General features: G+C 40.7%; 1 protein-coding gene across 2 annotated transcripts; it reads left to right on the top strand.

Annotated features, from left to right (window-relative positions):
* The first annotated feature begins 6,671 nt into the window (after positions 1 to 6,671).
* Positions 6,672 to 25,585, top strand: LOC147881730 (DEAD-box ATP-dependent RNA helicase 7-like). Of its 2 annotated transcripts, XM_087401214.1 has the most exons (15): positions 6,674 to 7,623; positions 8,023 to 8,157; positions 8,278 to 8,418; positions 8,537 to 8,648; positions 9,432 to 9,502; positions 9,963 to 10,117; positions 10,263 to 10,377; positions 10,470 to 10,571; positions 10,751 to 10,811; positions 10,998 to 11,169; positions 18,671 to 18,767; positions 23,849 to 23,943; positions 24,039 to 24,172; positions 24,296 to 24,383; positions 24,593 to 25,585. In XM_087401214.1, exons 1-15 carry the CDS (start codon positions 7,294 to 7,296, stop codon positions 24,930 to 24,932), a joined length of 2,148 nt encoding a protein of 715 aa, XP_087257340.1. In that variant the 5' UTR covers positions 6,674 to 7,293; the 3' UTR covers positions 24,933 to 25,585. The 2 variants fall into 2 exon arrangements, 1 of the variants encoding a protein (XP_087257340.1); XR_015543918.1 differs by lacking the exons at positions 24,296 to 24,383; positions 24,593 to 25,585 and adding an exon at positions 19,920 to 20,842 and having other exon boundaries at positions 6,672 to 7,623; positions 24,039 to 24,076.
* Positions 25,586 to 25,941: the final 356 nt, after the last annotated feature.

Here is a 25,941-nt window from a genome sequence, read left to right as displayed (position 1 = left end):
TAGTGATAGTGATAGTGAAAGTGATCGTTTTTGTGTTGAATTTTGATGGCGTCTCCCTAAAACTTTTATTGGAATAGAAATTTGGAATTTTACTTTACAATATTCAACATTTGGCATTCTGCATGGCAATTTTGATGGCATCTCCCTAAACCCTTTATTGGAATACAAATTTGGCTATTACTTTACAATATTCTAATTTGACATTCTACATGGCATCTAGTGATCATAGTTTTGGTTTTGGTTGGGTCTATATTCTACATGGCATCTAGTGATAATGATAATGATTGTGATAGTGGTAGTCAATATAATACTTTGTAAGTATGCACCTAGCAAGCCAAGATGTAAGTTTTGGTGTTTGCATCTATACAATGCTGTTAATATGTATATAAATTTGGTTTTGAATATTATTACACACTTTTCACACTCTTTTGAGGTTTTACAAGTTATCATAGTTTTTAAACAATTTTCACAGTTTTACATACCCTACATATTTTTGACATAGTTTTTCCATGGTTTTACACAATTTTGATATAAATTTCCCATCCCTTTCTCCCCTCTTTTAGTTATGGATCCTCTAGGAGTTTTTGTGGTTTTAGTTGTAGTTGGGTTTATATTTGACATGGGAGCTAGTTGAATTGGTCGCTTTGGTGAGAGTGATCCACATGGCAAGCAACCTGTGGAAGGGATTACTAAAGATGCAAAGAATAAGTTTTCAATTGGAGATAAAGTGCAAAGCTTCTTGGCAAACTTGATCTCTGTGAGCATACACAAATCATGTAGGAAATGGAGCAAGAAAATGAGAGGTCTAAGGCCATGCGGTCTTAGTTTGATGCAATTATGGATGCATCACAAGCATCAAGCACTAGGAGCCATCGATCCCATTGTACTAGCACCTCTCATTCACATGGCTCAAGTGCTAGTCAACACTCCCATGATGATGATGCCATACATGATGATGATGTGCATATTCACTATTCCATTGATGGTGAAAGTGGCATCATTAGGGATGCAAATGGGAATTTCATAATTTTAGGAATACAACGATTATGCTACACTGAATTCAAAGAAGTCATGATGGAATTCATATTGCAAAGGAAAAGAAGAACAATGTCCTCAAAATGTTGCATGAGAAGTTTTTGATGCCTGAGCATCCCACCTTTGACTCAGGGTGGATGCTAAACAAAATGGTAGATTGCTTGAAACAGATGAAGAAAAAGGATGCAAGACAACATCACCAAATCAATCCTACTTTTTGTCATCCAAGGGATTAGAATACGACTAGTGATCAAGTGAAGAACACCCTTGACAAGCACGATCAACACAAGAGAGCTGCAAAAGCTGTCATAAAAAAAGTGGGCCAATCCCACTTGTGATCATGTGGCAAAGCATAAGTTTTGGAATACTTTGTATCTTTTCTTTCTTTTTTGGTACATCTTTCTCTACTTTTCTTTTTCTTACAAATCTTCTTTTTCTTACAAATCTATTTCATATGTCCCACCATCTAAATGTTTCATGTGTACAAAGGCATGTGGCAAGCCGAGACTGCACATATGAGTATGTATACGGCCATGGTACTGGCACTCTCATTGATAGGTTGACCTGTAGGGGTGAAGATTTCAATGGTATATTCTTTGATTAAAGAAATTTTTAAATGTTCAACTCGGACTTTAATTATGCAAACATGCACATTACCAAGAGAGCTTCTAAATACGTACCTTTTGTGCCTTGGATGTGTAGATTTGTGAGGCCAACCTTCACATCCATGAGCAATGGTTGGTAAAATGGAAGCACTAGTGGGACAAGCGGTCATGACAATGAGGACAATGAGGATGATGTCCCAGGGGAGGACTTGACTTGATATGGATGAGTTAACCAATGAATCCGAGGAGGGCTTAGAAGAAGGGGGGAGATGACTCTGAGGAGGACTCGGAGGAAGGGGGGGATGATGATAACACCAACAATAAGTAGTAAGGATGACATGCTACTTGATGAAGCCTTTTTGAGGTTCGAGAGTGTGTGGCTACTATGGTAGGCTAGGCCCGCTTGCATAGTGATACATTGCTTAAAGAAATGATTGTAAGTTTGCTTCAACAAGATACATACATTGTTTTATACTTGGAACAACTTTATCACTTTCAACATTTTAACTCTAATGTATAGTGAGGATGTCCTCGAATGTATATATGAAATGAAAGTTTTATAAAGTGCCTTTGAGAAATCCTTGTACATACACACACACATATGTAAAGTGTTAGGGATTATTTTTAGCCCCAATCTATCCCTTCATTTTTGGGCAATTTGTCAGCATCAATATAACCACCAAAAACATCTCCAGTTTCTTATGAGCATTAGAGTCTATATAAACATTGGTATATGAATATATCAGCATTTCTATCAAACAATTATATGTACGATTATTGCAAGGCCTTCTTAGATGGTAACCTTGATGCTTCTGGTCTTTTGCCAACTAAAAATCTATGTAGATTTTGTCAAAATAACTGTTGTTATTGGTGCAAACGATTCTAGAGGCTACATTCCTTAAATTTTAGCTTGAAAAGAAGATAGAGAAGCTTGAAAGGTGGAGAAAGAAGACACAATCAATGAAGAAAATCTTACCTGTTCTTTGCTTTGCTTTTGTTGCTTGCTTGCTTGCTCTTCTCCACTTATGAGATAATGGAAAAAGACTAATAGGTGGTATGAGAGATTGTAAAGAAGAAATTCTAAAAATTACAATCTAAATTCAATCGTATAGATATTGATTATGTAAAGATAGTAAAGAAGAAAGTTTGAAAATTATAATCTAGTTTCAATTATTAATCATAGCTAAAGGTACTATATTTTTTAATAATATTATACAAGATTGGATAAAAACTATCAAAATTTACAAAAAGGATAGATGACATATTTTTAATTTGAAGCTCACACATGATATAAGAGTGCATGTGCATATTCCAAGTCTTACATTTAATGATAATAGTTTTTGTAGTATGTTGGAGCTTGAAATCTCTCAAAAAAGGATATCCAATAAGGCCATATGAAATTGAATTTTTTTGCATGTTGTTTCATTTTTACCAAGGGAAGAATCTAGGCATTATTCTACTAATATATTCTAGACATTGCAAAAATGTTAACAAATAGTAGAACAATAAGTGCCCACGATGTTCCAAAAAAGAAAATCCATTAATTAGTTGCCACACACGTCGAAAGAAGATGGGCATTAGCGTAAAGTTGAGGTGTTAATTATAATACTTTAATTACTCGAATCAATTGCTGCTAGGTGGCCAGCAAATTAATGTCTCTCGATTAATCTGCCTTTGGATTCTTACACCCTCCATGACTTCTTTAAAAGCTTCTACCTCTCAATTCTTCTACTGTTCAGCTTCTCGAGAAGCTTCTCTGCACCACTATATAGACCAGCCTCCCCCCCAGAGCAAGAGGGCAAAGATAAAGATGGGAGCAGGGGAGATCGAGCGAGGAGGAGAGGGGAGATGTTGGAGTGAGAGGCAAGGGACCAGAGAGGCTTGGAGTGAGGTGAGATACGTGCTTGGAGTGCGAGGTTTAAGTAGCTATTTCATTGATTTTATTTTGATCGATTAAGTGCGGCCTGCGAATACATTAATAGCGAAAGGCTTGTGATAAGTGTCAAAATTAAGGCGAATCAAGGTGTGAGATAGACTAATTAATTGAATTTTGAGAAGAGAGTGAATAGAGGAGAGTGAATGGCTTTGGTGTATCCTTAGTATGTGTATATTATAGGTTGCTTCTTAAGTTATGGGAATGATTGAACTTGGATGCTTATCATTGGTAGCTAGATCCAAGAGAATGCTAATTATATACAATTGAAAAGAGTCTCACAAACAATATCAATATAAAATACTATCGACCCATTAATCAAAGCATGAAATGGATTAATGTATCCTATTCTTTATATTTTTTGTACTATACAAGATAATAGGAAGATAAGTAATCCTATATATACAAATTCTTTTTAGAAAAAAGTTAGTGGGAAACATAGTAATGAATTAACCTCTATGTGTGGTGACCTTGAAAACTATGATACCATTGACTCAGAGAACTCTAACTATCACTCGTAGCTACATACCATGATACCTCGATAAACTTATTAAATTAAAGTAAGCACTGGCAACTTAAGTATTTTTTATTTTAGTCAATAACCTAGAGAGGACGTAGACCTACCTAGGTGAACTAAGGATTTTGATGGTTGTATACTTTTAATAGAATGAAATGACACGATAAAATTTAGAATATTCATCACACGACTATCCAAGAGGTTAACTATGATAAAAGATCATGAATTGTAGGGCGGGATGATATTAGAGAATTGGATAAGTGTTCAGCCCTAATTAACATATATAATCACATTATCTACCTTTCAAGAACAATAAGGTTTATATCAAATTGTATGTGTGATCACATCCTATGATCTTTAGTTGGCAATTCCATCAGTTCTAAGAACAAGAAAGGATTTTGTGTACCTACATCAAGGTTAGTGTATGCTCATAGTATGTTTGAGTAGATGCTAGCATGGTTTGTATGTGCTTATAATATGCTTGAGTAGATGCTAGTATTATTCTCACAATATGTTTAAGTAGATTCTAGGATGATAACCTCCATTTGTATTTGTAATGCCAACATGGTAAACTTTGATCAATTTACATGATAAAATTACCATTACTTCTATTCCTTGTACATATAGTATGGTTCAAGGAATTGTTTTAATTTAAGTAAACATGATTTGGAGAAAGATAAACAAAAGAAATAGCATACTATTGATTTGGGTTAAATGATTACCAATTTTGCTAAGCAAGAGGGGAAGCGTGATAGCTAGACATATAGCTTTTGAATCTAATAATTTCTTATGACATTATGGATATTGTTGACAAAACATAAAAGCAATTTTTTGAAATATGGTATAGTGTCTTGTATGTATTTTGCTCGAGACATTAGGTTAAGCTATTTGAAGGTTTGAGAATCACAACTTTGAAGTGTCATTAAGCAATGACGCACATAGATTTCTCTATTGACCATGGATTAATATATCTTATTTATTGTTGATCACACAATACGAGAAAAATTCAAGGAATTGAGCTTTGTCATTATTATCTTGTCAATGTCATGTCAGTAGCTTTTGTAAATGAAGATGCCATTTCATGTTTCCTTGCGTCAATAGGGCCATGCTAGTTGATGAGGGGTATGTGTTGGAAAATCTTAGGATATGGTGGAGGGAGGAATGAGTTGGAGTCAATTGGGTCTTCAGGGAGAGAAACTGAGTTCGAGCGAGGCAGCGGTTCGAGCGAAGAATTTCAAAAATTTTGGCATTCTATTGTAATGATTTATGTTCAAAAAGTATCATGCATCGCTTACTTTTACAGTTGTCCTACCCATGATATTGTGAGTAATCAATTGTCTTATGTACAAACAACAATTCTTAAAAATATTTGGCTATGTTTTTGCAAGGGTCAAGGAAGGAGGGGTGGAAGAAAGGGGTCAAAGTATGTGTTTTTCTTGTGCAATTTCCATTTTCAAGGAAAAAAATAATAGGAGGAGGAGCCTCTCAGGAGGCTACGATATCACAGCCTCTTGGGAGGCTCCTCTTACCAATGTTATTTGGGCCATAACTTGGTCAATCGGACTCCAAATATGGTCATGTTTGTAGTCAAAATGATCGGAAAGATATTAATGAATCCATTTCTTATGATAAAGTGTCAAAATTCGAGAGCTTTAGAAAGTTTGTACTTATCTTTGTTTCATTAGAGCTAGACCTTATCAAACTCTATATTTTCTTATGACCATGGATTTTTCTCATATAGAGTTCGGGTCCTTGGTTTCCTCCCTCCATCCCAGAGGTGTATACATGGTCATGTACATATGTAGGTGATCTATATTTAGTTAGCATCATGGTCATAAGGTGAACAATAGTTTATTAGTTCCATAGTTTAAACATTTTATTCATAAGATCATTTCATGTATAAAATGGATTAGATCATATGGGTAGCATAAAAATCAATGAGCTACAAATAGCTATTAGTGATGGGTTTTGCTAGGAGGAGCTTCAGTCGGTGTAAAATACACCAAAGCACGTATTTTTGGCCTGTCCTTTGGGTAGGTCTAAGTGGAGGTTCGCTTCTCTAAGAAGCGAAATTCAAAATTTTCAGGTTGTGAAAGTCCTGAATTTTGATGATTGGTCCAACTCCCCACTTGCTATTTCTTTCCCTTGAAATCCTCCACCTTTTTCTAGACTCTCTCTGTCTCTGTCTCTCCCTCTCCCTCTCCCTCTCTTCCCCCTTTATCTACCACAGTCTTCCTACACACCATCTCCATTGTATTCTTTTTGGCCTGCCCCAGGGGGAAGGGTATAGTGACCAGTGTTGGTTCCATGAAAGCCAAAATCTAGATATTTCTTTTTGTGAAAGTCTAAATTTTATGAGTGGTCCACCTCCCCACTTTCTATTTCTTTCCCTTGGAATCCTCCACCTTTTCCTCTACTTATTCTGCCCCCCCCCCCCCCTCTCTCTCTCCCCTTTATCTCCTGGAGTCTTCGTACACACCATCTTCAATGTATTCTTTTTTCGCTTTTTTGATCTTGGGCAGGCCTTATGAATGATTAAATATCATTCAACTTGTTTAGAAAGAGCCAAAGCCACAAGGTGGAGGTAGCAAAAATCAATTTGGGTCCAAGGACTATAAAGTATTAGGGAGATGTGGAAAAATTATGACCTATGAGGAGGAACCACGTGGGAAGGTAACCCTAAAAGGTATGCTGGGGAGCACTTTTTTAATATATTCATTCTGTACGTCACCCTTTTCTGAGGTGTTCGCAATTCTTGAGCAATTCTTGGTCTGTTTTCTTCACCAATCCAGGGCCGCACATTCTCAGGCCTAGATGCACTTCTTTCCCTTCCTATCCCTCGCTTTTTGAAATTATATCTGTGCTTCGTTGCTTTTAGGGTTCCTTCCTTCAGCATAGGTTTAGAAAATTGAGTACTTGCATCCACCTCCACTAGGAACAAACTGAATTGCTCCATTCGAATTTCCAAGATTCTGCTTCAGTGCCGCGCTTTTCCGTCACATTTCAGGATATTGAAATTATTGCTCACAACTTGTCAACATTCTTCTTGAGGGCCACGAGTTATTCGCTCCTCTCAAAGCATTGGGTTGATGAATATAATTATTATTGTTCAGAAGCACGGAGATTAAGTAGCCATTGCAGCCGAGCAATTCTCCGGACTTCTTTGATATATTACAGGAAAATTTCCTCTTTTTTTGCCCGCTATGGCGGACAATTATTACCGTGACAATGGCCTCAAGCGGAAAGCATTTGAGTCCCCTGTTGTACCATCCGATTACAAATTTCAGGCATTTGAGCCTCCCACGGTAGAGCCTGATTTCAAACGCACCAGGGTAGAAGATATAGAGGAGTTTGAGACAGAAGAAGAGGAAGAAGTTCCGAATCCCTATGCGGTGACCAATTTTCGACTTTCAGAGATGTTAATACAGCAATTAAAGGCGAAGGGAATTGAAACTCTCTTCCCTATTCAAGCATTAACCTTTGACACCATATTTGAGGGAAATGATTTGGTTGGACGAGCACGTACTGGGCAGGTTGGTTCCCTATTCTCTTGCAAGGTTCTGTCTGGTTTGTCTCCTTAGTTGTTAGCTTTTGTTTAGCATTAGTCTCGTATGTGTATATGCTCCTTCGTCCAGCTTGATACTTTTCTGCGGTTAAAGTCTCAAGCTCAAGTCTCAAGCTCATTTAGGTTTCACAATGCACGTCTTTTAGTTTCATGTTAAACCTTGTTTCAATACGGCCATTTAGCTTTCACAATGCACTTCATATTCAACTTTATTGAGACATTCGAACTCTAGTTCTTAGTTGTTCTGCAACTTCTTACAAATTTTTGAGAAGTACTTTTCTTTCTTGGGTTTTAGAAGGATCCAAAAAATAAAATTTGAAGCATGCTTTAATTTTAGAGCTATTAAAATTTTCCACGTCTCTTTCAGGGGAAGACATTAGCGTTCGTCCTTCCTATATTGGAATCGCTCGCAAAATCAGAGACTTGGGCTAGTCAAAGGCGTCAATATGGAAGAGCTCCTAGTGTCCTTGTTCTTACACCTACACGTGAGCTTGCCAAACAGGTGGACAAAACAGCTAGGGACTATATTTGTCGTGTGTTTGATATACGGAAGTGTTCTGCTTTAATCATAGTATATTTTCTTATGTGATTGTGAAATAGCAAATTGAACTGGGCTTTACAGGTACATGGAGATTTTGAGTTTTATGGGAGTGCAGTGGGTGTCAGCACTGTGTGTGTATATGGAGGAGCCCCGTATGCTCCTCAAGAGAGTGCTTTACGAAAAGGAGTCGATGTTGTGGTGGGAACTCCTGGTCGCATCAAGGTATGACATCTTTGTAGACAGTGCAAGGGTAACTGTAGTAACCAGCTAGTAGTTTCAGTACGATGCATACAGAGCAACGAAAAATGCTTTTTCTCGGTATCTTCTGAACTGGCGACAGGATCATTTGGAAAGAGGGACTTTGAACCTTAAAACTTTGAAGTTTCGTGTTTTGGACGAGGCTGATGAGATGCTCAACATGGGCTTCGTTGATGATGTTGAGAAAATTTTGGGTACGTTTCAGTATGATTTGCAAAATTTCTAAATTTCTCTTAGAACAATACTTAATTAAAATTTTACATTGTGCTTGTATCAAGCAGTGCTGCTGTTTATTGTGTGCAAGCGTTGCATTGTGTCTTGTTTAGGTCAGACGATTGAAAAACTTAGTCACTTTGGACCTTTCAGTCTCTCGAAAGGGCATGTGCTAGACATGTGGTTATCTCAATCATGCAATGCCAACATGCTTGAATCAATAGTCTGTTATTTTTCATGCAGACCACAAATGAGTGACGTTGTGACTAAAGCTGTTCTTAAAGATGGGGCCTTGCTTCAAACCCTTAGAGCTTCTGGTCCTTCAGGTCCTTATCTATTGAATGTAGTACCAGTGAAGGCAGTAGGTAAGTCAACAATGGTCACCTGCCTTTCACAATGATGGTACCTAATGCTAGAGTAGCAGCCTCCCGTGCTTTGACTAGTGCAGTTTGAGTTTAGTGTCTTGCGTTTTTCGTGAGTGCGCAGGTATAGGTCAAAGATCAGGATTTTCCTTGAATAAGACTTCCAAATTCTACCTATTTGTACATAGCTGATTAATTGAGCTTGGTGTTTACGATATCCCACATACTCGTGCTTTGGCTGTTTGTACGTAATGTTCAAGTAAAAGACCAGAGGGTTGTATCTGCCATGTCTAAGGATTTTATTAGTTATTCTTTGTTCTACAAGAAGTAGTTTCTTTGTGGTGGTAGCTTGCATCCAAGTTAGCTTTTGGAATTGAGGTTGCTATGTTACGCATTGGACAGGTTATGTGGAGGATGCTTCGTCAGTGCAAACTTTACTTTTTAGTGCTACAATGCCAGATTGGGTGAAGCAGGCAAGCTTCTATCTTCTTTTTGACTGATATTAATGATGTTTGTTGAAGGTGGAATACAGACTTGGAATTTTCAAAGATGTGGACTCTTCAAACATGTTTGTCTATGGTCATAGACATACTTACAGTCAAAATTTCGAACTTCCAATTTCTTTAAAAAATGTGGGAGTTAATTACAGGCCTTCAGCCCCTCTTGTGCTTGAAACTACTTACAGTAAAAAAATTTAATCTTCCAAAGATGTAGACTTCTCAAACGTTTATTCAAATGCCCACGTAAAAAATATACTAGGTTTCAGCCCCCTGGTCCGAGTTTCAAATTTCCTGAATTCATGAATTCATTGTAATGTGACGTCAATGGTTGTGAAGGGCTTTGGAATTAGTGCAGAATTAAACATGCTTAGACAAAAGGTTGGCAAATGTTTCGATTCCTGTCCAAACTTTTGGAATGTGTTTATTTTTTCAGATAGCTTCAAGGTTTTTCAAAGACAATAAAGAGGTAGTGGATCTGGTGGGAGATGAGAAGATGAAGGCATGTGCGAGTGTAAGGCACCTCCTTCTTCCGTGTGTGAGGTCGGCACGTTCACAGCTTATTCCTGATGTGATAAGCTGCTATAGCAGGTTCGGTGGAGATCTTTTGCTCATTTGATATGAAATGTTGTCAGAGTGAGACTATATGGTAATTTGTTTGGTATTGAGTCTCTGTGATGGGTGAATTGGAGAGCGAGCTCTGTTAAAGGAAAAACTTTGGGATTACAATTTGCAGTGCAGGGCGAACTATTGTTTTCACCGAAACAAAAAATGAGGCATCTGAATTAGCTAGCACATTGCCTGGCACTGCCCGTGCTTTGCATGGTGATATTTCGCAGGCACAACGAGAAGTGAGTGAAGTTTGACCCCCCAAAATTTACTTCCAGCATACCTGCTGCCCAAGTAGAAGTAGCCAGCTCAATCAGAGGTCCTATGATTGCAGGTCACACTTGCAGGGTTTCGATCAGGAAAGTTTTCTATATTAGTAGCCACTGATGTGGCTGCAAGAGGGTTGGACATTACTGATGTGCAGCTTATAATTCAGGTGAGCCATTTCTGTGCACTATTGTATGCCCATTGGGAAAGACATATCTTTTAGAGTTTTAGGTTTTTTTTTAAATTTTCACTCACTGTCCAAGGGTAGATAGGTATTGAAACTAAAATCAATCTAGAAAAAGTTAACCTCAGTAATAAGTGTTTCCTAATTCAATTCATATTTAACAGTGTGAGCCTCCTAGGGATGCCGAGACCTATATTCATCGATCTGGCCGCACTGGAAGAGCAGGTAATTTGAGATTTTTTGTTAACAACAAGCTCTGTTATTGTGACTATTAGATTTTAAGCATGCAACGGAAGAAAATTGTGCTTGCGGTGAAATGCCCTCTCCCTTATTTCTTTTCTGGATGCAAACTAGATATTTTGGTAATGCTCATGTTTGAAGCCTTGTCTTTTATTTTCTTTTTTCCTGCAGGCAAAACAGGAATATCTGTAATGTTCTACGATAGGAAAAAAGAGTATATGATACCTATGATTGAAAGGAAGGCAGGATTCAAGTTTGAGAGGATTGCTGCCCCTCAGCCAGCTGACATTGCAAGAGCATCTGCAGCAAGTGCAGCAGAGAGTATAAATATAGTTTCAGATAGGTTAGTCTTTGGTTAACCCCTGAAGTTGTGCATTTTTTTTGGTGAGCTATGGTGTCCTTAAATGCAATTCAGGTGGAGTGGAGGAGTGCCTGGTGTTATCCAACCTACAAATTAGGAAGTGTTAGCATCAAAGGCGAAAGCAAAAGCAATCCTAAACCAAATCATGTTCCTTGTGACATGTTCTTATTTCCATTGAGTGAGTGATCTTGTACTAAGCAAACCACACAGCTTAAGTAAAGCAGTAAAGAAGGATTGGCTAAATCTATTTTGATTGTACTTGATCCATTTAATAATTAGCTGGACCTCAGAATTGACTAAACTCTTTAAGGCTTCCGACTAATGCTAGAAAACTCCTTTTTACCTCAAACTTCATATTATGTTCATCATTGTGTGTTAATAAGCTAGGCTATAGTGAGACAAGGTAAAGTGTAGTGCCTAGGACCATAAACTGTAGTGACTATGAAACTCAGATGCTTCCGAAACCTTTCGAGACCAAATGGCAGCTTGTGCTTGGGTGCTAATGAGGACATATAAGCTAGCTTTGCTTTTTAGGTTACTGTTATTTTCACTTTCAGCTTGTTTCATAGGTTACTCAGCTTTGTTTCATGTCTTTTTAAAACTCCCTCCTTTGTTGTCTCTTTTTCTCTTCATGCCCTTCTGTTATCTTGCCATAGTCTGGGCAACATCGTTCATTTTCTTTTCAATAGGGTCGTACGGATGCTATTGGCACTCACATATGTTGCCTACGTCAGGGAATCTGTTGTAATCCTCTTTAGTACTAGCAGAAACTGTTGGGTTTACTGTCAATTGGGTGTTTTTACTGTAGGCCGTATTTGGCTTTCGTGAGATGCTAACTGTATCATTGTCATCTTCTCTCTTCCCTTTGTGTGTGTGTGTGTGAGAGAGAGAGAGAGAGAGAGAGAGAGAGAGAGTGAGTGAAGCGTGTGCATGCGTGTGTGGATGGAGGGGCTGATATCTTCTTTTTTTTTTTTGTGGGGGGTTGTCCTTTGTAAGCTTACTTGCTCAGAAAGACTCTTTGAAATGAGATACTTGAGAGTGCTCTCAACGGAAGCAAGAACGGAAGAAGGAGAGAGAGAGACAAAGAGCCACACAAGTTTTAGTGGGTGCAGAACCACCCTAATCTTCTTTTTCATTCATTTATATATGTGTTTGAGTATTGTACATAACCGGGGTAAAGGCACAGTGACCTTTAATCCCCACAACCTCCCACTTAAAGGACAATGTGCCTTTAAGGGAGAACAACCAGTGAGCATACTATCCAATGCCCATCAATACACGACAATACTCAAACCGCTGACTAGGTAGACTCTTCGTCAGCATATCTGCAGGGTTATCATATGTATGAAGCTTGACAAGCTCTATGCGCTTGTCCTCAAGTACTTCCCTGATGAAATGGTACCTGACCTCAATGTGTTTGGTCTTTGCATGAAAGACCGGATTCCGTGCTAGCTGAATAGCACTCATGGAATCACTATGCAATGTCGGTACACCTGTATGAATCCCCAAATCTCCCACTAGCCGATCAAGCCATATAGCCTCCTTGCAACCCTCTGTGGCTGCAACATACTCAGCCTCTGTGGTAAACAAAGCAATGCACTTCTGTGCGTGAGAAATCCACGACACTGCACCACCTGCAAAGGTGAACACATAACCAGAAGTGGATCTCCTACTATCCACATGCCCTGCATAGTCTGAATCTGTGTACCCAAGTACACGCATGTCTCCTCTACCAAAGCAGATGCATATCTCCTTGGTACCCTTCATGTACCTCATGATGCACTTAACTGCCTCCCAATGCCTCTTTCCTGGATTAGCCATATACCGGCTAACAACTCCCACTGCAAATGCAATGTCTGGTCTAGTAGCTATCATAGCATACATAAGACTCCCAACCGCTGATGCATAAGGAACCTTGGCCATCATGGCCCTTTCCTCATCTGATTTGGGACTATCTGTGTGACTCAGTTTCACATATGGAGGCAATGGAGTACTCACTGCCTTCCTCCCCTCCATATTGAAATGCTGCAATACTTTTGTAACATACTCTTTTTGTGAAAGCCAAAGGAGTTTCCTACTCCGATCATGCGTGATGCGCATGCCAAGAATATGACTTGCAAATCCCAAATCCTTCATATCAAAGGCCTCATGCAACTTGGCCTTTAATGCATCTAGCTCATAAGTATTCTTGCTAGCCAATAGCATATCATCCACATATAGTGCCAAGATTATCAGGCTATTATCCTTAGTCCTTTTAGTGTAGAGGCAGTGATCAATTTCACCCCTTCTAAAACCCTGGGACCGAATGAAAGCATCAAACTTCTGATACCATTCTCTAGGCGCTTGCTTAAGACCATAGAGACTCTTCTTCAGCTTGCAAACTAAATGCTCTTTGCCCTTTTCTTCAAAGCCTTCCAGCTGCACCATGTAAATTTCCTCATGCAAATCCCCATGCAAGAAAGCTATCTTGACATCCATCTGCATAAGCTCCATATCCTCTGATGCCACTAGTCCAAGCATGCATCTAAGTGTGGTCATCTTCACAACCGAAGAGAATATCTCATCAAAGTCCACACCCTTCTCTGGCTTGAACCCTTTAGCAACCAAACGGGCCTTGTACCTAGCACATCATCACCTGTGACCTTCATTTTGTAGACCCATTTACATGGCAATGCTTTCTTTCCATGTGGCAAAGAAACCAAGTCCCAAGTCTTATTCTTCATAAGTGAACTCATCTCTGATTGCATAGCATACTCCCACTTGCGTTGATCCTCGCGCATCATAGCCTCTTTGTAGCAAGAAGGCTCCCCGCAATCAGTAAGCATCACATAGTTTACCCCTGGAACAAACTTATTAGGCGGTCTAGACACTCTAGAAGATCTTCTCAAGGGCATTTCAGCTTGCTGTCCCACCTGCATATCAGCCACATTTGGCTCATCATTTCCACCAATAGATGATCCATCATCTACCCTTGATTGTATACCTGTGGGAGTACTTGGTGGTACCATTTCTTGCACATTTGGTGCATGGACAACTTGCTGTCTATCAACATATGCGGGTGGATTCACATCCTGGAAAGTGATTCTCCTCATTTCCACATCCCTCATGGGTGTCTTATGCATCTTCTTCTCATTGAAGACCACATCATGGCTGCGTATGATCTTCTTTGCTTCTGGATCCCAGAGACGATAGCCCATCTCTCCACTTTCACCATAACCCAGAAAGATGCATTTCCTAGACTTAGGATCTAGCTTCTTTCGAAGCTCTTTTGGCACATGTGCATATGCCTCACACCCAAATATACGCAAATGAGAGTAAGAGGGCTTCTTGCCACTCCATGCCTCTTCAGGAATACCACCATCTAAACTCTTACTAGGTGATCTATTGATCACATACACTGCAGTCTTCATTGCCTCAGCCTAAAAACCACCAAAAAGACTTGCATTGGAAAGCATGCATTGCAACCTTTCTTGAATGGTACGGTTCATCTTTTCTTCAACTGGATTTTGCTCTGGAGTATGAGGGGATGTGAGCTCTCTCTTAATCCCACGTGTATCACAGAAATGCTGAAAGTCATGAGAGAGATACTCTCCACCATTGTCAGTCTGTAGGCATTTAAGCGTTCTACTTGACTGATTCTCAACCAAGGCCAATCATTTTTGAAATACCTGGAACACATCAGTCTTCCGAGCTATAGCATAAGCCCACACTTTCCTAGTTGCATCATCAATGAATGTCGCATAGTATTCAGCCCCGCCTAATGACCGTGTAGGCATGGGACCACATACGTCTGAATGCACCAAATCAAGCATTTTAAACTCTTTCTTTCCCCTTATTTTATGGGCTGATTTAGTCTGCTTCCCATAGAGACAGTGCTCACAAAATTCAAAATCAGAGAAACTCAAATGTGGTACATAACCCAAACGCCATAAGAGTTTCATTCCATTCTGGCTCATGTGTCCCAATCTGCAATGCCACAAAGAAGTGCTCGGCTGCTCGGTTATTGCAACAACATGATCAAATACCCCTGATACATGTAAGGGATACAAAGTCCCACACTTGGCACCCCTGGCCAAAAGCATAGAGCCCTTCAACTCTGAAAGCCAAAAGTGGTGTGAAAACCAGCATCATCTAGCTGACCCACTGAAATAAGACTCTTGGTCAGCTTAGGCACATGTCTCATATGTTTCAAAATAAATGCAGATCCATTTGCAAAAGAAAACTTTATGTCACTCACTCCCACTATGTCACATGCATAGTCATTTCCAAGATGCACACAACCTGTCTTTCCACTATCATAAGTGAAGAGCCATTCCCTATGGGGAGTAACATGGAATGAAGTACCAGAATCCAAAATCCAATCCTGGGGATATGCATCATCTGAAGTGGTAAGCAACTCTGCAGATAAACTAGACATGAAGAGAACATCATTGTCACTATCATGTGTGACTGCATTGATCTCCTCGATCTTCACTTTTCCTTTGTCCTCCCTTGGACTCTCTTCCTTTTGATTTGCACCCCAATTTGCATTCTTTTTCTTATCCTTTTGCTCTCTTTTCAGCTTGTAGCAATCTTTTTTCATATGGCCCTTCTTGCCACAGTGGTAACACTCAATGTTCCGTTCCCTGGATTTGCTACGAGACTTCCCTCTTTCTTGGGACTTCCCCCTGAACTGTGATCTGCCCCTTTGCACATTTAAGGCAGCATCCTGCTTGTTGCCATCCATAGACTTCCGTCTAATCTCCTCGGCCAACAAGCTACCCACAACATCATCAAATTTCAGTACTCCACCAAGTGCAGAGTTACTGACAGCTGTACGGAAGGTATCCCATGAGGATGGCAATGAACATAAGAGAAATATTGCCTTAGTCTTCACATCAAAATTCATCTCCTGAGCCTGAAGTTGGCTGAAGATAATATTGAATTCATTCAAGTGAGAAGCAATGGAGACCCCTTCTTTCATCTATAGCTCAAACAACCTCTTCATAAGGTAAACTTTATTAGAGGCAGTTTCCTTCTCATAAGTGGCACATAGTTTCTTCCATAAATCTTCCGTAGTTTGCTCATTTACTACTGTGAAATAAACTGACTCTGCAAGATGAAGTCTAATAGTAGACTTTGCTAATGCATTCAACTCATTCCAATCATCCTCAGACATATTTGCAGGCTTAGCTTCAATCCTTGCCAAGGGTTTAATTTGCTTCTTTTGAATAAGCACATCCCTTATTTGTTCTTTCCACAAAGAAAAGTTTGTCCCATCAAACTTTTTAATGCTGAAAAACTCCTTTTCAGACATGGAAGAGGATGCCATGATGCAAATGAAACAAAAATCCCAAATACTAGTGCATACAAGAGAGAATCATACCAAATACCAGGTGCACCCAAATGTGTATGCCACAATAGAGTGAAATATCACCAAAACTCAAAGCTCAAAGCATCAAAAGATGCATCTGACTCATGTGCATATACTATGCATCCATATGAGCAAATCTGGCCCAAAAGAAAATGCCAATAAGTGCCAAATGACTCAAGCATAAACACCGTCCACTGGCATATGCATCAATAATATCTCATCCAAGAGAGCATAGCACTATCAGTGCATCACCTGCAATGTGTCAAAGCTGTCCCTCAGCATAAAATAGCATCCATGTGCAAAGCGTCCATAAAAAATAGCATCCCACAAGGTAATTTGGGCCTATCAGCGCATCCAATAAGGACCGCAGTGCATCCAAATGGCCTATAAATCATCCACTGCCATGTGGCATAAATCTAAGGTTTCAAAACCTTAGAATGAAAAATGCATAACAGAGAGACGAAATCGAATACACAGAGATCTATAACTCTGAAAATCCTCCACCGAATCGCGCAAGAACTGACAGATAGGGGTTTTTGGGCGTCCGGAACGCAATGGGACAGACGGTTTTTGAAACCGTGGTCTCAATCACTGGGTCCAACACACGGACTGAAAAACGTTTTCGGAAACAGAGCTGTTTGTAAACTCCACCGGAGTGCGAATGATGAGCAACATAAAAGTTTTAGGACCTCCTGAGTCCACCGGAACTGACAGATCTGCAAATGGTTGCTCCAAACTTGAGTTCCAACACCCGGGCAAAAAACGCAGGAACTGACACAGTGAGCTAGAAATGCAATGAAATGATGCCAGATTCAAGAATGAAGGTGTTTCCAAGCTCCTGAAGTGAAGTGGACACCAAAAGCAAGCAATAGTTGCCTTTACAAGTCAATATGGAGTCTATGTCATCGAACGGAATAGAGAAAAGCTCAAAAAACGACTTTTTCTTTGAAAACACTTAACAGGCTCTCAAAACTACTTCGCAAAACCAAAGTGACTTTTCCAAAGGTTCCTTCAAGGTCTCTACACACTCGGATGCAAGTAAAGTCACCCACAGAGCTTCCCACAGAGCTTCTCCTTCCTCCCACAGAGCTGCTGAGCTTCAAGCATTCACGCACGCTCAGCTAGATCACCCGGGCTCTGATACCAGTTGAGAGTGCTCTCAACGTAAGCAAGAACGGAAGAATGAGAGAGAGAGACAGAGAGCCACACAAGTTTTAGTGGGTGCAGAACCACCCTAATCTTCTTTTTCATTCATTTATATATGTGTTTGAGTATTGTACATAACCGGGGTAAAGGCACAGTGACCTTTAACCCCCACAATACTTTAGTCTTAATGGGTAATTGTAGCCTTGGTGAACAGTTGTGGACTACTTTTTGACTAGCCTTATCCTTTAGCGTGAGCCTTTGTCACTCTTGAATGTGTCTTTCACGTCCAGACTTCTGATAGGAACTCAAGTACAAGGCTTTTCTACAAATGGATACTCATGTGTGTATAGGTGTGTAGATATATATTTGTGTGAGAGGATATGGATTATACTACAGTCTATACCTGCTATTGGGCACTGATGATGTCGGTGTGGATGCCATTTCAGAGTAGAAACTCAGTATGAAATCCTGTGTGTAAGTGGATGTGTATACATGTTTGGGTTTGTGATGTGTGTGTATGTAAAATGGTGTTCACGGATAGTACTATGGTTTTCAACCTTGCAGGTGACTGTCAAGGGGTCAAAATTGTGGACAGGATGAGTTTGGACACATTCCTCTCTCTCTCTCTCTCTCTCTCTCTCTCTCTCTCTCTTTCTTTCTCTCTATGTCTATGCCCATGTTTATATGTGTATATATGCTTGTGTGTAAACATACATCCATACATACAGGGACTAGCTATCACAAATAGATTCTCTTTATGGGTGTATGTACATATGTATGTCTGTATGTTTAGACATAGGGTGTTTATATCACACAGGCCAGCAGTGGCAAAGTTGATGCAAGATGCATATTTCCATTTTAGGTAGATTGCGTATTATACTCAGTAGGCATGACCATGTGAAGTTTTTGTCATGGGGTATATGCTTCGTATTTTAAGCTAATAATTGTTTCTCAGAGCTCACCTCCTTATGTTTCTGTCTGCAGTTTGCTATCTATCTTCAGGCCTGTTGCAGAGGAGCTCATACGAGGTAGCAGTCTTTCTCCTGTTGACATTTTGGCAAAGGCCATCGCCAAGATTGCAGTAAGCTAAAGCTCAACTGAGGTCTCTGTTTAAAGTTTTAGTCTACTCCACAGTATAATGCCAGGTACAAAAAGAAACAACAGCAGCAAAGTTTATGTTCAGAATTGAGTAACTTCCCAGTATCTTGCCTTAACAATTGAGACAAAAAGAACCAGCAGAAGGAAATTTCACGTTGAGAATCTAGGTCGCTGCAGTAACTTCCTGAAGGCTTCTCTACTATGGCGTTGGAAGTAATTCCTTAGTTGACTATTGCTAACTGTGAAGTGTTAGCAATATAATGGGTCCCAAGGGTGTGTGCGGCCAAATTCCACCTTTTGCATGAGCTGCCACACATGACACAGACTTTGAGCTTTGTGGCTGTGCGTGCATGGATGCGTGCTCACACACGCACATGCAGACACATATACACTCACTCACTCATTCACTGGCACACGTGCATACACATGCCTCATACACAGATACATGCGCACACACAAGCATGCACAGACGTTGACACAGAGCCACATGCTGAGCATCCGCAATGCCTTAATGATCACCTGAACTCTCCCTGCATGCCACTGGATTATGCATTCAAAGGAATGGAGGGCTGCTTGGCATTTGTCCAGGCACAAAGACATAGGATGATGGAGATCTGGCATCAGGTTCGTGTGGCTGAGTTGTGGGTGATCAGTTTGGCCTTAATTGTTATGGCAGTGCTCTTCTGCATGCCACCACATTACACCTGGGCCTGTGCCTGATGTGTATTCTGTTATAAAACGTTGGAAGTCTGGCTGGGGGTGACCTTTGTATAGCTCTGTGATAGTGGCCATTGTTGCAGATTGGGTGCTGGTTGAAGGGACTAAGTTTTGGTTATCTGTAAAACCTATTCCCATTGTCTGTTGCTTCACGGCAGGCAGCATAAATTTGGCATGGAGGGAAGGTGTGACAGCCTTTTATGCATGCATTTCATTTTTGAAATCTTGCCTGATGCAACATTTTGTCGGGATCACCTGGTTTTCCTCTTCTGGACTTTATTTTAAAAGATCATTCAAGCCTGAAAGTTCAGTTGCCTTGAGGAGTCAGGGACAGCGTGCTGAACGTCAAGTCTGAGAATTTCCTCCTTCTCAGGTGAAGCAATGTCCCAGGCTGAAGTAGCTGCAATTTGTGTTGCAGGCTAAAGCAGAGTGGTTCCTCAAGGCTCGTTACTTGATTGTTGTCTTCAAGGAAATGTGTCCAGTCATAAAGCATTGGGTGATGCTGTCAGTTACAGCTTTAATTACCTGAAGCCAGTTTGAAAATCATGGATGCACATTCCAGATGTGATTTGTTGGGGATCAAACTCTTATAGATTCATGCGGACAGCATTGGAGCAGCTACCACTGGAGGTGTGCTGAGAAGTTTGTTAAAAAATTTGCAATTATGATTTCAGCAAAGGGTATATTTTTATGCCGTTGAGTCTCTCAAGATCACCATGGAGACATAACTAATGATGTCATTACCAGCATACTTAGAGCTCCATCGTGACATTTATGATGCATTAGCATATGTTGGAACAACCAGGTGGAAGGTCTGCTTAATTACTTGGAGGGGCTCCATGCTGGTCCAACCTTGTTTTCTGGCATCAGCTGACATACTGATACAGCAGCGGTGCATTGTCTAGAGTGTCTTCTCTTCTCTCAATTCTTGACACTAGCAAGCGTTCAGAATTTTACGTCTTTGGAAGGAGCATAACATGTCCATGCTCCTTGACAGCTTTGTGAGGCAGTCAAAAATAAGATGCCATGTGCTTGTTATGCTCCTTTTCTATCATGCACAAATTAGGACACTTGAATGTGAAATCATGTCAAGAGACTTGGCACTGTGGAGGACGCCGTGCTTTTGATTCGCATGCCAGCTTACGCTTAAGCACGGTTGGACCAAATTTGAGACTTCACAAAGTAGTCATATGACCAAATATGATCCAAACATCTGAGTCATATGCTGATGTATCATGAATGCTGCATTGATCCTTCGGTGGTGGATCGTTGATCCTTATGTTCCTCTAATTGCCGAAAAGCTGGGATGCCAATATGGAGTGACATGCAAAATGTTACAAGGTGAGAGCCTGCAAATCCTATGGAAACTTTAAAGGCCTGTTTGGGTGTCTTGTATGTTTGTGTTTGTTTTGGGGGGAAAGAAAGACATGATTATGTTAATGTCTAAAAGTGATACGGCCTATATGAGAGAGAGAGAGAGAGAGAGAGAGAGAGAGATGTTATGATATGATTGTATTAAATTTCGCTCGAGACCCTTCAAGATCTATGGATGCTAAGTAGCAACAATCACAAGGATGTGTAGAGAAATAATGGAACTAGGGTATCTAACAAAGTATGAGGCATTACTCGCACACCTTTATGATGCAACCAACTTCATGAATTCCACCATGGAAGTCCAAAAGCAAGGGGTCAAGGGGGCTTGGTGCATTTGGTGGAAAAAGTTTATGCCTGTGATTTCAAGATCTACAATGGTGTGTATGCATCCAAGACAAGTAAGAGAGAATGTAGATCACAAAATCCATCATGATAATGCTTCAATACCTTGAGTACTTCATCTGCATCAATGGCCCGTCTTAACTAGTAACAGTGGTCCTTAGACATCCTATGAAACCAGCTTTTTGGCTGGTTGTTCCAAAAGGGTTAGGTTGTCATTGCTGTCGTGCTATTTTTTCCTTGATGTGGGCATAGGCTCGACACTGTAGGAGCACGTGCTGCTCATTTTCTATCTCCTCTGTGGAGCAGAGATTCTTGCGTCTCTTGGGATCCTGGGTCTTGGCCACCTGCCCCTCTCCACCTCTAGGTCATGGGAGCTGGTCCTTATTTTGCAGATTAAATGCCTTTTGAACATTCCTGGAGGTATTTTTTATTTCATACCTGTCCATTGGATCAATTTCCTGTTTGTAGAACTGTATTTTTGCCCCTGGGTCTTGCCATAGTTTCTGTAGTATTTTCTGCGTATCTAAAGTCTTAATTTCTCCCATATCTTTTGGGATATTAGCAGCCCATAACTCCATCCATTTCCCCCCCTCCTGCACGATCCATTGATCTTTGTAGCCTCCATTGCTTTGTGTGGTATCCTGCTTGCATCCATCTTCTCAAGCTTGTTGACGTAGACCATCGATTGGCATAATGCTTCCCCTTCAAGAGTTATCATACCAGTCTCAGCCAGTAGGATGGGATTTGGTGTTTGTCTCTTGGCCCGTAGTTCTCCTATGAGAAAGTATTGTGTATGTTCGTCTTCAATAAGCTCCAGGCTGGGCATCCATAGAGGATAACTAATTGCACAAGCATAGTGTATAGGAACTTTCTCATTTCCTAGTTCTATAGGTGTGCCTTCTTGCACTTATTTTGGAAGCTCTATAGAGCTGTCCAACCTCCCATTATTCTCCTTTCCACCCATGCATTCCAAATTATCTTCAAATTCCAGCCCTAGGTATTTGTATGTGGTGACTGTGTCCAAAGGCTCCAAGGTACAATCAAGAAAGCATAGGACTGAGTAGATAGGAAGGTGGGTTGCCTTTTCTGTTTTAAGTGAGTGCTGGAAGCAAGTGAGAGGTTTTAATGCATAAACTATCATCATCAACCACATAGGACAGTAAACAGGACTCCAGCGAACATCAAGGAAGAATCACATAACACACTACTCAAAGCAACTCGCACAGTGCACACAGAGTATATAAGAGGAACGACTTCATTACACAGGGAGAACATGAAATTTGAAGTTGCCTCCAGACAGGAAGAAGTCGCCACAATCACCTCAGACAGGACCTCAGGTTGATGGACTGAAGATTGGATGAGAGTACATAGCAGAGAGGAAGTCCAGGTTGCAGGATATGCCCTACTATTGCTCATTTACGCACGACATAGCACACTTGGACAAATGCACTAGGCAAATTCTGCAAACGCTTAGACATGCAGGACAGCATAGCCAAGAACAAAGTCATGTTAATTGGCACTCGAAATAAACAGATGAACTTCACTTCGAAACTTTTCTGACGACCCTAAGTCAATTGAAGAGAATTCCAGCTGGTTGTCTTGGATCATGATCTTTCGGACTCTTCTGCATGCATATTGCTTTTCTTGTCATGCCCAGCTCTGGTGTCTCTGGTTGTCTTTAAGTATGATGCAAAGAATGTCACCTTACAAAATCATTATCGGGAGACTCCCTTGTCTTTCTTTTAAACGCTTTTGGGAATCTGGTATTGAAAGTTAACTCTCTGTTATCTGGAATGCCTCCTTTAGATTCTGATCCCAAATTCTTCTCTGTTGGCCTTATGCTGTCCTCTTGATGTTCCAATTGCCCTTCTTCAGGCTTAAAACCAAAGGAGCATTTATTTTTTCAGGGATGCCTATACCTGGAAGGAATACCTGAACTTCCTTGTCAGTTTACTGCTCTGATTGTTTCCTTTGGACTTTTACTGTTGTGTGCTTCCAATGGACTTTTAAACTTTTAGTCACTCCTGGTTACAAACTCTCCAACATTTCTTAAGCCAATAAGCTCATCGCTACACTTTTTTGATGACTTACCGTGGTGATTTGTCCTGAACATCCATGTCAACTGACTTCTTTGGACATTGCTTTGTTGTTGGAGTGCGGTCATGCAGTGCCTTCACAATTGTTTTTCAGTCTCCTAATGTCTTATCACTATTCAATGTTGGTTCCTTGCCTTTTGATGAACAAAGCATTTACTTACCAACCCCCACCCTATACCCTAAACCCTAACCCCTATACCCTATACCCTAAATCCTATACCATAAAACCTAAACCCTATACGTGCTTGCTCACTGTGCCATGGCATGTGTGGAGATATCATATGTCTGCTCTGAAATGACCATTGCAGAGCATTCATTTGCCCACTATGTACACATGTTCAAACTCGCGCCACGTTGTATGTGGAGATACGGGGGCACCCCACCCCTCTCAGTAGTTATTGGGCCTCCCCTGCCACCTCTCATGCAGAACTCGCTCCTGACTCTTTAAATATTGGTTTTTCAGGGGCAAGAAGCTTGTGGTTTTGCATTTTTGAATTGTATGCAATTACTGAGTGTAAATGGATTTAATTTGTAGGGACACACTGAACTGCGGCGGCGATCCCTTATTTCTGGTCAAGATAATTGTGCTACATTGATGCTCCAGATCGGAAAACCTATGTTCACAGCAACGTAATTTTATTTCCCTCCTGGTTTTTTAGGTGAGGATCTGCTTTGTATAATCTCTTATGCAGGTTTTCAACTGAACTCACAGAGACATGTCACAGGTTTGCATTCAACTGTTTAAGGAAAGTCTTGTCAGAGGAAATCGTGAGCAGAATCAAGGGGATGTCGCTGACTGTAGATAATTTGGGAGCAGTCTTTGATGTACCTTCAGATTTGGTTGACGAGTTCCTTGCAAGTATGTTTGGCTATGGGGAAGATCAAGTTTTTACTTTATCTGATGAAAATATTTAGTTTTTTAATTGTAATATTGAAGAGACTGGGAATTATGGCTTGACATCTTGGTTGGTTTGACTTGTAGCCCAAGGTCGTGATCGGATTAGCATGACAATTTTAGAGAGCCTGCCTGAGCTCCAAGCACGTCCTGATCGCAATACGCAAGGAAGAGGGTAATTACAATTATTTTTTTGGGTTTTGTTTGCTTATAGGAAACTTAAAGTTATTTATTCATCCTTTTTTCCCCCTTTTTTTCCTTGATTGGGGTGGTTCAGTTATGGGCTGCTTTGTTTGAGAGTTAGCCATTTAAATCTTGCTGCTGCTTAGCAAATTCAGTCTGTATTCAACTTTTTTGGGGGTTGTGTGCTGGTGTTGATGGCAGGGGTGGATATGGGGGAAGGGATGGAAGTGGAGGCCGTGGTGGAAGGACTGGAAGTGGAGGCCGTGGTGGGAACTTCAGCAACTTGAGCTCCAATGGTTCAGGCCGTGGTGCACATGTTAGTTCTATGAATTGGCAAGGTCGAGGTGGGGGCGGCAGCGGCGGCGGTGGTTTTGGAAATACTTTCATACCTGGCCAAGGTCGTGGTGGTGGTTTTGGCAATCCTAATATGACTCCTCTGGGTTGGGGGAGTGGGTTTAACGCCACCCCAAATGGGGCATGGCGTGGAGGCAGAGGTGGTGGAGGCCGAGGTGGTAGCGGCCGAGGTGAGAGTTGGTGGTAGCCTGCAATAATGTTGCTTTAGACCAGATTTATTCGCACCCAGGGCACACCCCCTTTTACTCAACAGCTATCAGTGTAAGGCGGAGCAGCTATTATTCATGTAGGTCCTGTCATGGGCTACCTCCTGCGTTCCTTCCATCCTCGTACACTATAGGGAAGCCATCTCAAAGACGTGTTTCTGGTGGCATACAGATGGGGTCAATCGGCTGGGCCTTGATATTTCATGCACTTCATTTGCTAAGAGTTATATCTATTTGACCAAGAGGCTTTGGCTGTACTAGTCTTAATGATTGCCCCTTGGGGAACTGGACTTAAATCCCCCCCAAAGCAGACAAAAAGAATTGTGGGTTTTTGGGTTGTGACAGGGCTGTAGAATCTTAATAGAAACCAATTAATGGGGATTTTGCTGCCTCTTTTTCTGTAATTGATATATGGATATAGTGCAGACCTGGATTAGAGAGGCATTCACATGGCTTTGAATAACACTCATCTCCCCCCCCCCCCCCCCCCCCCAACCCCACCACCAACCCACCCAGAAAAGAGAAAGATTATCTTTTGCTTTTCCTGCTCCCTTTCCGAACTGTAAAGAGGGGCTGACAGTGTGCGGCTACAATGCCACAATACGGGGCCATCACTTGTGCTTGGAAAGTTATTTTTTCAATGGCACGTTTGAATTCTTACTTGCCGTAGTGTCTCTGTTCCTCTTCAAAAGTTCTGCAATGTGTAGCTTTTGATGCAGCCTCTTGGAAATTTGTAAATAGTAGAGCCATAATTGGTAATGCATAATTTGAATGCTTTTGAGAATTTGCCGCTGTAATTCACCTAGGAAGAACATATGGGCTCATATTACTGTGTTTGCCATGAATGCTGAATCATTTAAAACCATTTTCAAATCTCTGAGGAATTAGCATTTTTGCTTGAATTTGTGGATAAATGGATGCTAAGAGTGCAGCCCCCAGATTATAATTGATAATGTTGACCACACGAGGATAACACAGCATGGCAGGTTA

Source organism: Dipteris shenzhenensis, chromosome 30 (assembly GCF_047967505.1).
Source record: "Dipteris shenzhenensis isolate YYH24624 ecotype China chromosome 30, Dip_SZ_1.0, whole genome shotgun sequence".
NCBI classification, from domain to species: domain Eukaryota; kingdom Viridiplantae; phylum Streptophyta; class Polypodiopsida; order Gleicheniales; family Dipteridaceae; genus Dipteris; species Dipteris shenzhenensis.
This window is presented reverse-complemented; position numbering and strand designations above follow the sequence as displayed.

What these genes read in the sequence shown, in the direction of transcription:
- LOC147881730 (XM_087401214.1), top strand. Translation starts at nt 7,294, where the DNA reads ATGGCGGACAATTATTACCGTGACAATGGCCTCAAGCGGAAAGCATTT. An exon ending in GACGAGCACGTACTGGGCAG is followed by an intron (nt 7,624 to 8,022) that starts GTTGGTTCCCTA and finishes CGTCTCTTTCAG; the next exon opens with GGGAAGACATTAGCGTTCGT. An exon ending in AGGCCATCGCCAAGATTGCA is followed by an intron (nt 18,768 to 23,848) that starts GTAAGCTAAAGC and finishes TTTAATTTGTAG; the next exon opens with GGACACACTGAACTGCGGCG.